The 12,358-nt window shown below is 26.3% G+C and overlaps 2 protein-coding genes across 3 annotated transcripts; one reads left to right on the forward strand and one right to left on the reverse strand.

Annotated features, from left to right (window-relative positions):
* Positions 1-6,574: 6,574 nt before the first annotated feature.
* On the reverse strand, positions 6,575-7,926 carry LOC145842782 (uncharacterized). Its single transcript, XM_082950264.1, has 2 exons — positions 7,821-7,926; positions 6,575-6,924 (listed from the first exon to the last, which is right to left on the reverse strand). Exons 1-2 carry the CDS (start codon positions 7,898-7,900, stop codon positions 6,621-6,623), a joined length of 384 nt encoding a protein of 127 aa, XP_082806390.1. The 5' UTR covers positions 7,901-7,926; the 3' UTR covers positions 6,575-6,620.
* Positions 7,927-8,085: 159 nt separating this feature from the next.
* On the forward strand, positions 8,086-8,978 carry LOC145842745 (uncharacterized). 2 transcript variants are annotated; one of them, XM_082950225.1, is made up of 3 exons: positions 8,086-8,199; positions 8,285-8,312; positions 8,630-8,978. In XM_082950225.1, the coding sequence occupies exons 1-3, from the start codon at positions 8,131-8,133 to the stop codon at positions 8,938-8,940; spliced, it is 408 nt and encodes a 135-aa protein (XP_082806351.1). In that variant the 5' UTR covers positions 8,086-8,130; the 3' UTR covers positions 8,941-8,978. The 2 variants fall into 2 exon arrangements, with proteins under 2 accessions (XP_082806351.1, XP_082806352.1); XM_082950226.1 differs by having other exon boundaries at positions 8,108-8,201; positions 8,290-8,312.
* The last annotated feature ends 3,380 nt before the right edge of the window (positions 8,979-12,358 follow it).

A 12,358-nucleotide genomic window follows, 5' to 3' on the forward strand; every position in this document is an offset into this window, starting at 1 on the left:
TTAGCCTTTTGAAACTTTTTTGTATGGTAAAGACAGTCCTGGCTAAATGGTGACAGATTCTTATTGATGTACACCTTTTTAATATTTTTACTTATTGAGAAGTTGAGATTAGCAACTGCCGACTTTTTTTTCTTTTTCACAATCTTAACCTTCTGCTCAAACAATCTAAATATAACGAAATAGGATTTTAATCTTCTTCTTATCTTCAGACGTTTCAGTTGGTTACAATCTTCTAAATAAAACAATATCCTTTCTTTGAACACATCAACTACTTTCAAACTGCTTATCAGCAAAGTTTTCAAATTTCCATTGTCTGCTACAAGTACCTTGTATTTCAACTGTATTTACTAAGCCCCTTGTATTTCAACATTTGACCTTCTTAAACAATTGTCCATCTGGTTAACTTTGTGATTCAGGTCACCACCCTCCTCAACTTTAGCAACAGTTTCCAATAGTCTAATGTTATCAGCTTTAAGCAATTCTATTTGATTTATAATTTCCATTCTTAACTTTTTTAAAGCCACCACTAATAAAGCTAACAGACTCTTCTAAAACAACGACTTTGTTGTTTTGAGTTGTGAGCTCTTCCTTCAGCTCCCTTATCTCCATAAAAAGACCCTGCTGACCTTTTCTAAGGTCAGCCTTCAACTACTTTTTTTCTCTGTTCATTTTCCAAGCTCTTTAGTGTTGTGTTTAGACATTTTAAATTGTATTAAATACACCTTATTCAAATAGAACTCAAAATAATTCAAACAAAACTTTGATTTAAAACCTACTGACTCTGAAAAAAACTCTGCAAACTCTGCCCAAGTTTTCTGAATTGTTTAACTGACCGTGAAATTTTGACTTGAACAGAGTGGCCACTTTTTTTTCAAATTAAATTTCTTCCTTGTTTTTTGATTTTCCTCCAGATTTTATAACTTTTCAGTCTAGGCCATATTTTTTTATTTCTTTTTTAGGAACCAAAATATCTGTAAGTTGAAGTGCAAACTAAATGGGCAAAAAGAGACTATTTTAATATATGTTGTTTATATCTAGATTTATTTATTTTTTCAACTTTCACATTGTATTATTAACAGTTTTTTTATTTAATGTCAAGAAGTTTCAAAAAAAGTCCAATTTAAGACATGATTTAATGAGTTACTTTTATTATAATATTGTAAGTTTTAGAAATGTAAATTCTACCACCTATGTTTTTAAGTTCTTGGTCTCAAAAGCATTTTTAGTAGATATTTTGTCATGTGAACTAGAACAGTGCTTCTGAACCTTTTTCTAGTGGCGGAACCCTTTTCCAAAGTTCAACTTTTCCGCGGAACCCCTAATTTTAATTTTACATAAAATGTAAATAATTTTTACATAAATTTTTAAATTTAGAAAGGCTTAGCGGAACCCCTGAGAGGCTTCGCGGAACCCTAGGGTTCCGCGGAACCCCATTTCAGAAGCACTGAACTAGAATATAATTTTTAGAAAAGACTTTCTGCAGTTGTAAGTTGATATTCAGCTAAATTTGCTTAACTTAATGTAGAAGCTGGGTTAAGGGTAGGTGTAAAATATGCGAGAAGGGACACTTTTGAACGGTGTCATTTTTGCATGAGGGGTCACTTTTACATGAAAATACTTTTGCACGGATGAAAAATAAAAATCATTATTTTACTTATTTTATGTTTCTACAACTTTTACCCCTTCTAATCCTAGCCCTTACTCTAAGTCTGTTTTTTTTTTTCTTCTTTATATTTTTAATTTTTTTAATTCTTAATTTTTCCTTTTTTTTACTATAATTGATACTCCTCCTAACCCTTCCCTTGGTCGATTTTTTTTTCTTAACTTTTTTTTGATTATCACTGTTACCCCTAAGTCCTAACCTTTATTTTAATTTAAAAGTGACCAATAGTGCAAAATAAACTCTTCGTTCAAAATAGTCTTCGTGCAAAAATGACCCTTTGTGCATACTTTACCCGTCCCCGTAAAGTTACCTATTTATTAAAAATTTAGTTTACATTAGTTTCAACGACTAGTAAAAACTAAAACTAATAGAAATAGAAGATTAAAGTATATTGTTTGCTGTTATTATCAAAAATCTAAAATTTAATTAAAATATATTTAGAATTTAAACTATTTAAAAATGTTTCAAAAGGTTTTATTTAGTGGTAAAATTTTATAAAAAATATTTAATTTATATAATATTTAAACTGCAATTAAAAGGTTTGAAATCAAAATTAACAACCTTGCAAAATAAGAAAACTGACAACCTTAAACATAAGAAATTATTTTTGAACCAATTAATTTTTTTTATAAAGTCTAAACGATTGTTAATTGAAATAGCAATATTAAACTAGTTATGTTACTTTAGTATTTGCTTGACTTAATTAAGGTCTTATAAAAAATAAAAACTTTATATATTAAAAATCACTTGAAGAATCTGAGTGAGGGTTGTTGTTTTTTATTGAATTTTAGATCATTAATTTATCTTTGTTAGTTTTTGTAATATTTTGCACTAACAAAATAGTTTTAATCACTTTGGTTTAAATTAAAAGAATGTTTTTTATTTTCCAAGTACAAATACAAAGGTCAGCAAACTTCCGGTCAAAACCTTATAGTGGCGTCGTTTTTTAGCAAAAAGGCAACAAAAAAAGTTTAAGATTTTCTAAAATAAAAGTTTACAAGTATAAACTTTTTTGCTTGTGAGTAAGTTATGCTCATATATATATATATATTTAGACCTTTTGCATCTATCTATCTTTTGTATAAATGTAATATTCTTTAAAAGTTTTACAGCCCTCAAAAACTTTTACTTTAGTATATAAGCCCGTTTCTTGTAAATAGCTGCTGAAACATAATACTTTGAGTCATGAAAATTAAACACATTTTACGAATTAATTAAAAAGTCAAGTGCTTATAGGGTATTCAAAGCTAAGATAAAAACTAATAATGTAAAATAAAATTTTATTAAACAAAACTACATAAATGTAGTAAAAAAAAGTGATCATATTTAAACAAACTAAAGCTGTTATTCTAAGCGACAATTATGTTTTTAAAAACTAACATTTTTTGGGGTGTTTGATTTAATAAGTTAATTAAATTTAATTAATTTTAATTTCAGCTGCAAGGGTACTTTTTACAATAAATTAAACAAAAAAGACAAAAAAGCACTAAACTATTTTAAAATTTTGTTTAATTACGTAGAAAAGCTAATAAATATATTTTACAGTAGACTTTTATAATTTTAACAATCAAAATTATTAATTTACTAAGTTGTAGAACAATATTCTGAAAAATTTCATAAAGCAAAAATCTCAATTTTGTAGCGAGATTAAACTGTCACATTACATTATGTGTTGGCTTTATGCGTAAAAATATACATTTACTTTAAAAGTTAATTACTGACGAAAAAATCAAATCAATAAAACTAAATATCTGTCTTTACATAATTATAACTATAATACTTGAATAAAAAAAATTTAACTGTGCAGGGACTTTTTTTGTAATTAAAAAATCAGTTAAAAGTGTTATTAATGATGAAATTATTGCTAAAATGAAAAACCAAACACGTACTTTGAAAAAATATATACGATCGAAAGAAGAACAAATCGATAGGTTAATGGACTGATAACTGAAAATAATGGTGACTTGCAACTCCGAATCGAGGTGATTTTTTATCTTAACATGAACTAAATAAACATATCTACAAGCCCAAGATTATTAAGAAGAACCTACTTATAGATTTTGACAACTTAAACTGAACTTGTCTTTAAGAGTAAAACTAAAACTTGAGTCTAAAACATACTTTTTATATTTATTGCTAAATGGGTGGCGCAAAATATTTAAATATGCCGGAATGGACTTGTAATGTTCGGAACAGACCAATACAGACGTTTAATTTTCGGGCAACGGTTTACAGATTTCAACAAAATGGCACAGTTGTCTGGTACTTTAAGTTTAAATTACAATTGTATTTTTTTCTACTTTTATGCTTATATGTATTTTTTCAAATATAGCTCGGGCGACGGTTTTTTGGAAAAGAAACAATTTCAAGCATATTTTTAATAGCGTCATGTCATGAGTATTCTTTATGATCAAGCTGCAAGAGTATCTGAATGTTATTAGACAAGTGTGAGTTTTATAATTTTTATTACAAGATTATTCAATAAATGTAAGAACTGTTTCATGTAAAATTACAAAAAAAATAATCATAACGTCAGTAGTACTTAAAATAAAACAATTTTAATTTTGATTAAACGATAGTAAACTATTTGACTATCCAGGGATGTCGACGATTACTTTGTGAATAAACACGTACGTAAGGTACATAAAGTCGGAGGAAAAAAAATAAAAGTAACAGAAGAAGAAAACAACAAGAAAGCAACGAAACTGGAAGAAAAGACTGATGATTAATAATCTCTTAAAAAAAGAAGAAAGAGTTGGAAAGTTATAATAATTATAATAATAAATAAAGAATAATTATTATCTTATAATTTAACTATTATTTTGTAAATAAATATTACAAAGTAAGTAATAAAAAAAGTTTAATATATTTCAAAATATCAGAAAAAATCTAAATCAAAATCGAAGGTTCTGAAATAGCTCGAAGCATCAGCAATGATCTAAACCCAGAAGTGGAGACAGATGAATAATGACTTACTGATACGAAGAAAGCTGACGATTATGAAACTTCTAAAAAGAATAAGAAGAAGAAAAAAAAAAAAAAAAAAAAAGATAAAATCGCCGATTAAGATTAAGTTTAACATTGAAATAAAGAAAAACAAAAAAAGTTAGTTTTATTTATGTTGTTGGGGTGTTTTTAGTATTGTAAAGCTAGTTTCTGCATGTTTTACATATTAGACTAAATTTTATAAAACAGACTCATGATTTTGTGAAATGTTTTATTTAAAATAACTTTTAGTCAATTTCTAAAAAAAAGTTATATCTAACTTCATTATAAAGGAGCTGTTTTAGTTTTTCAAATAAGATGTAACCTATAACATGTCTAAAATATAAGAAGCAGTTAGTTTTATGTCAAAATTCGATAAAACTAAATGTGATAAGTAAAGGAGTTTTAGATCATAAAATAATTGAAAAAAAATTACTCAATATATCGACGTAACAGTTTAAATTCACTCGATAATATATATATATACCTGTGATAAAATTTCATTTACAAGTGTTGATCGATTTTATAATCAAAGAGTTAATTTAAAGCCTACTAATGTGAATCGGTTACACTTGAAGAGTCTTTTCTGGAGAACATGAAAAAATTTCAAATAAGTTTCAATTAGTTTTTAGAAAACGTTCAATTTTAATTTATAACAACTATAATGTGTGCTCAGTAAAGTATATGTTTATGTAAATTAATTTTGATATTAGACTGGTTGATGAGCATAAATAACTTAAATATTATACAAAGTAGGTATTTATATTTACTTAGATTCAATAATTTTACAATTTGTATCAAACTTCAATTAAGTTAAATGTATTAAGAAATTTTATGCTTACCAACTAAATTGTTTAATGGAATTTTATACTATTATAACTAGTTATCTAACTTATCCTCAAAAATTAATCTTAAAAGTTAATTTAGTTAATTTAAAATTTTCAAATTTTCGATTAGTTTTAATAGACTTCGAAATTATATTTTGATTTGTTTATGATGAATTTTTTTCAACACTTTTTATTGCCTATATTTTCAGACCATAGTTTATTGTAAGTTTCCCTTGTTATATATATACCTGTGATCTTTTATTTTTTTACAAACCATTGTTTGTCTAATGTAAGTTTAGGATTTAGTTTCCTGCACACAGTGAAGGCCATTTAAATAAAAAAACACTTTTTAAAAAAAGACTAATGCTTGTTTTAAACAATTTACTCCTGTTATATTATTGAACACCATATGGCAATAACTTTAGAATTAACATGTTTACAAGGTTAAATTATTTCTTGAATTTTGTAATTTTAGAATTTTGTTTCAATTTAAAACAAAATTTAGTATTTCTATTTCAGATATTATAGCTCAATAAAATATCTTATAGTAGTAAGTTGAGAATTTGATAAAACAAAAGAAAAATTAAAACGTTATACAATTGTAACACGTTGACTTTTAGCCAAATTACTAGTTATTGCTAACTGAAGCTTTAAAACTTTAAAACACTTTAGATATTTTTAGCCTAGATTAGGGGTCGGCGAACTGCGTCCCGTGGCCCTAGGGCGGCACTCGAAGTTAAAACTTGCGGCCGGTACTTTTGAGCTCAAAATATACCTTTTTAACTTAAACAAGAACAAAAAGTTTTTCTAGTAAAAACTTACAATTAGGTTTCTGATTTATTGGTTATTGAACACTAATGCCCTTTTATTGACTTACAGTTATTAAAGACTTAAAGTGTTTTTGTTTTGTTTACTACAGTTATTTTTTTAAATATGCGGCTTACGAAACAGTTTTCTCTATAGAGTGCGGCCCGTAAATTCAAAAATGCTGCCGACCCCTGGTCTAGATAGTTAAAGTAAGCTTTCGGTTTTTAAAGTAAATTCAAACAACATTTTTATTTTCTACAAACTACATAAAAGGTTTTTACTAGTACTCAGCATTATTTATTACAGTGAACTCTGAAAATCACTAATTTCAAACAAGTTTATTCTTCCTCTTCGTCTCCCTTCCTCAGCTGCACTCCTCGCCTCCACCAGCAGTACCTGTTGCAGTGGCGGTACTTGCGCAGCCAGTAGTAATACACCCTCTTGCTCTTTGCCACGCGCGCCCTCAAGTGGTTGTAGATGCGGGTGAGGTGGCGGATCCTGCCGTTGCACTTTCTGATGACGCGCGGCAGCCTGTGCCTGCAGACGCGGTACTGGTGACGGATGCGAATGGCGTGAAGGACGAGGGGGTTCACCCAGCGGCCGCCTTTGATCTGACGGAAGTCATCCTCAGCCAAGTCAGTGCTGTTGAAATTAAAAAGTATTTTGCAAACATTTAAAAAATATAGTTTTTGCACAAAATAGCAAAATTTAAGCAGACTTGTCTTTTTAGTAAAGCAAGTTTTTATGAAATATTTAATAAATAAGGCAGTAAACAAACTAACAGTTTTGTGATAAACTTATCAAATAAAATTACTTTAAAACCAATAGTTTTATTTTATAAAAAAAAATATTTTCTTAGAAATTATCACTATTAGTTGTTGTAAATTAAGCTTAAAAAATAACTTTTTTACATTTAAAATATCATCCTGAATTGAGCACTTTATCAAGAAAACCAACTTGTGAGTCATGGAAAGTTCAAAAAAGATATAAAATATTTTTTATTTTAAAGACTTTAAAAGTTTTTAACTTTAAACACCGGCACTAATGCGATATATTAAAACAGAGTTTAGTTTTAATTAAACTACCTTAATAAGCTTAAAAAAGTTACAATATATTTATATCAAGTACAAGACATTTATTTGTATAAAAATTTAACTCATTTAATTTATAATTACAAATGTTCTTTAATATAAAAAAACTTAACAGGTTCAAAACGGTAGCTAATAAAAACAGTGACTAAAATATTAGTTTTACTTAAAAAAATTAAATTAACAGTATCAGTTTTGAAGTAAAATTACAGCAAACTAAAAAACTTTAAAAATTAAACAATGTCCAAATTTTTTACATAAGTTAAATGTTGTTAATATTAAACGGGATTTTTTAAATTTAACGAATTCCAATACTGTAATACTATAATTAGTTTTGATTGAATGATGAAATTTAAGATGACAAATGATTTAGTCATTCTTCATCACAAAAAAAACAAAACTTATGTATAACAAAGTTTGGATAAATTCAACAGAAATGTTTAAACTTACATTTCGTCATTAATTTCTTCAGCTTTGACAAATCCAATGGAAAATATGGCAGCAAAAGCAAGCAATAAGTAAACTTTCATTTTTTTATTTGTTTCTAGCACACAGACCAAATAAAAACACAAAATATTTTATTACATTTTGCTATTTAATGGCTTTAAAAATCTTGTGGGCTATTTTCAAAACAGGAAATGAAAAACAAGTGGGTTTTAATTATTTTTTTCATAATATAAACAAAACGTAGGTAGTAATTAAGTACCAGTATAAAGTGGAAAGTTAAACTAAATCATTATTTGTTTCCACACGTTGGTTAATGATGAAAAGTTTTACTATTGTATTTTTGTCAGTCCTTCTACTTGGTCTCGTCTGGGCTGAAGAGTCAAAGTGAGTTTTTGATTCTTGAATGTCTATAAAGTAATTAAAAAAAAGCAAACAAATTAGTTTTTTTGTTTAAACTTACTATTTTCAACAGAGAGCTTTCAGACGATACTGATGGTAAGTAGTTTAAAATTTACTTTTTATTGGTTTATTTTAAAGTATGGAATACCAAGAATAAGTTCGCAATACTTTATGTTTGTTTAGAATACATTTTTAAAACTTTGCTTTTAATAAACTAAGATAATAGTTACTACTATAACTTTTTAATAAGTTTTACATTTGTCAAAAGATTAAATTGAAGTCAAGTGCTACTTTAAACTGTAAGTGCATATTAGTAAACTTTTTAATCTAATCGAACAAGCAACTTCTTAACGTTGTAAAATTTATTTTAAGATTTATTTTACCTTTTCATACTTTAATAATTTTTACCACAGTATTAAACGCTGATTACCACGTTTGCACTGCCGGCCGTCTTCGCGTCATCATTCGTCGCCTGACCCATTTGAGGAACAGGTGCTGGCACACCACCAAGGTCCGCCGCGCTCACTGCAGGCGTCGCATCCACTGGCTGCTGACCCGCATCAGGAAGTTCAGACACCAGCTGAAGTACTACAACAAGCGCATCCACATCTACAAGAGGAAGTACTACTGGTGCAGAAGGAGGTGCTACTGGAGCTGCAACAAGATCATCAACTACTACTCCCGCTACGGAGTCAAGAAGGGAGACGAAAAAGAAGAAGATTAATTTTGTGTTTTTTTTATTTGTTTTAAAATAAAGCAAACAAGACCTTAAACACTGTCTCCTATTTATTTAAACATAATAGCTATTTTTTAAATTGTTTAATACTTTTGTAATAAAGTTATGCAATTTACTCATAACAACAACTGTTGTTTAATGTATTAAGTCTTGTAACAGTCAATTAAACGGTTACATCATTAAATGTTACCCGTTACAATCAAATGAGATTTATTAATTTTTTAACACGAAAGTATTCTCACTATTAAATAAAAACAGTTAACCATAAATATTATTTTATTTAAAGAACACGATTTTTAAATAACTTTTTAGTTTATGAAATACTACGGTACGGTACAAAAACATTAAGTTAGTACAATTCTAAAAATTTTTTGCTCTAATACATTTGTACAAACTAATAATTATATTTGGGTTTTTTCAATAAACTATTAAAGAACGGTTTTTTTTTTTGAAATTGCTAAACAAACAGGTCTAGTTAAAATAGTTATTGCGTGTAAATATTTAAAATAAAAGATATTAAGGCAAAACCAATATTGTTAATTGAAGGACAAAAAAAAAAGACGCTCAAAATTTTTTGTTCTAAGACTTGTTGTACGAAAAAAGCCTTTCGGTTATCGAGTCTTACACAGCTTGGATACAGTTTAACTTCATTGTCCAAGACAATACTGGTTTTATATTTATAAAGATTGGAAATTTTATAAGAAAAAATAATCTAAAGTTTAAAAAAGTTGTAGTTTATGTCTGTATCGTATTACATCTATAATGAAGGCTACAAGCGTAAAGAACTAAAAAAATAAACTACTTTAACCATATTTTGAAAGCTCCATTTTTTTAATAAAACTATTGCGATTGTAAAGACTATAGTATGTTTAAAAACATACGGAGTAAAAACATTCTTTTTTATATTCATTAATAAATTGATTAAATTAAAACACAACCGTTTTTTTCTTAAGATAAAACTGCTTAAACTGAAAACCATTTTGTCTTTATTTATAATAATATTATGAATGTCATATATATTAATATTTGTTATCTAAAAAACTAAAATACTTCTTAGAGAATCAAAAGAAGAAATATTAAAAGTAATAATAGATGATTACTAATCTTATACTAAAATAGAGTTAGTTTTCGAGCATGTCGCGATCTTTAGTGCTGAATTTTTTATGTTTATTTGATTATTTTATATTTTTTGGATGCATTGTGTATGGTGTAATATTTTTCAAAAATTGGTGAGACAATTATTTATATTTAGTTGATTTATTATACTTAATTTCAAAATAACATTAAAGTTTTTATATGACATTGTGTGTTTTATTTTCGTTGAATAATTCGCCAGAAATCGCTATAACTGATAAAGCTATTTTACTTTAAAACTATTAAGAAAATATTTTGATAATAGCTTATTATTTTTCTGCCTAGATTTAATTAATTAACATTTTTGTATGTACAATGTACATTGTACAGTACATATGTATATTTTATAACAGCAGCAGTAAGTACCTTCAAAAATTTTGCATAGTAATTCACAGAAACTAAATTTAACATACATATTTTAATTTAAAGTTGGAATGTTATTATTTTTTCTTTTACTGAAAAGCAAGGTTACTGTGAGTAGGTAATACTAGCCATGAGGCTAGTTTGGCTATCAGGTGGAAAAATTAGTAAGGGTTAAAAAAAATAATAGTTAATTAGATCTCTTAAAAAGGCATTCATTTTTAAATTTCTTTCAATAGGGCGATTCTAAAAATGAGTTTGCGAAATATAGTAAAGAGCTTATTAAAACTTGTTATTAATAACCATGTTGAGCCTATTAAGTTTGAACAAGTTAAACTAAGTCCTGGTAAATAAATTAAAAATTGAGCGATAAAAGTTAAAAAAAACTTTGTTTTAAAAACATGAAATAAAAAATTTGCATTACAACCTATACTTAATAACTTTAAATATTTAATTCTTAAAATAGTTATTCAAGATTAAATGTTTTTAATGGAAAAAATAAACGGATAAGTTCGATTAAAAATAAAAACTGTAATAATAAACCACATTCTTTAGTTTTTAAGTTTTACAAGTGTAAGTTTTTTGTTAGAATTTTAAATATAAAATTGTGAATGGATCTTCATACTTTTATCATTTATAGAAACTAAACAACTTTAGAAGAAATTTATTGCTAACTTTTGAAAACTAAAAGATCAAAGTTATTACGTTTGAGTAAATGCAATTTTTTTTTGTGGTCAATTTCAAACTAGAGTATATAATACCAGCTAACAGACCTCAGTCTAACTCTGAATTAAGTTTGTTAAGTTGAGTTAGTTTACTCGTTTTATGAAAAACTTTATTTTTTGTTTATTAATAAAGCCAGCGTCTTTGTATTAAAACTTAAGTAAACTTTGTTAACTAATATAATCAACTAAAACATCGGGGAAAGTCTGCAGAGCAGAAGCCTGGAATTTCATATGCCATATGATTATCAAATTGGTATGATTTAATTTTATTAACTTATATAAGCCATTATTTTGCTTAAAATCATTTTTATTTCTATCGCATTAAAATTGTTTTAAGTTAGTAAAATTCTTCTAACAAAAAATATATAATTATACTATAAAAAACTAACAAATATTTTATTCTAAATTAGTTATTATTGCTAAAAGTACCTTCAAAAACTTCTTCAGAAAGCCAGTAAAGTAGTTTATATATAGTTTATTTAACGACAAAAAAAAAGCACTCATAATATTTGGTCCTAAGACCTAGAGCACGAAAAAATCTTTCGGTTATCGAGTCGCACACCACGGATACCTTTTAAAGTCTTGTCTAGGAAATAATTTAACTTAATAAAATAGTTAAATTTAGTTAAGTAAGTTTTTAATTGCTATTATCTTTGTATGTTTAATTAATTATAGTAACAAAAAATCACAAAGAACAATTTAAAAGACTTAAATGTTGCCATTCTATTGTTTTAGTAAAAAAAAACCAAAAATGTTATTTAATATGGCATGTTAGATTTTAATTTTCTGACTTTTTAAGCTTAAAAAAAAAACTTCATTTATTTTTATGTTGATTTGCCAATAGTCAGATGTAAGGATCTATAATTTTGTTTTTAATTACGAACTTTTTAAACAAACAAATGTTTTTTTTTTCAAAACCGTTATCTTTAAATTCAATTCTAATTAGATTTTAACAAAACAGCTAATTTAAGAAAAGTACTAAAATTCTTAAAGTTAAAATAAGTTTAACTTTTTACAGTTTAAACAAATAGATTGAAGATTAAGAAGCTATACATACTTTAACAACGAATTTTCAAGTTAAGCAAAGTTTATAAATAACAGCTGTTAATTACTAAATAATTAATAAAAAAATTATTTACCACAATACAAAATGTCCAAATATTTGTTATTTAAATATCATTTTAAAA

This window comes from Thalia democratica, chromosome 8 (assembly GCF_965202585.1).
Source record: "Thalia democratica chromosome 8, ktThaDemo2.hap1.1, whole genome shotgun sequence".
Classification (NCBI taxonomy): domain Eukaryota; kingdom Metazoa; phylum Chordata; class Thaliacea; order Salpida; family Salpidae; genus Thalia; species Thalia democratica.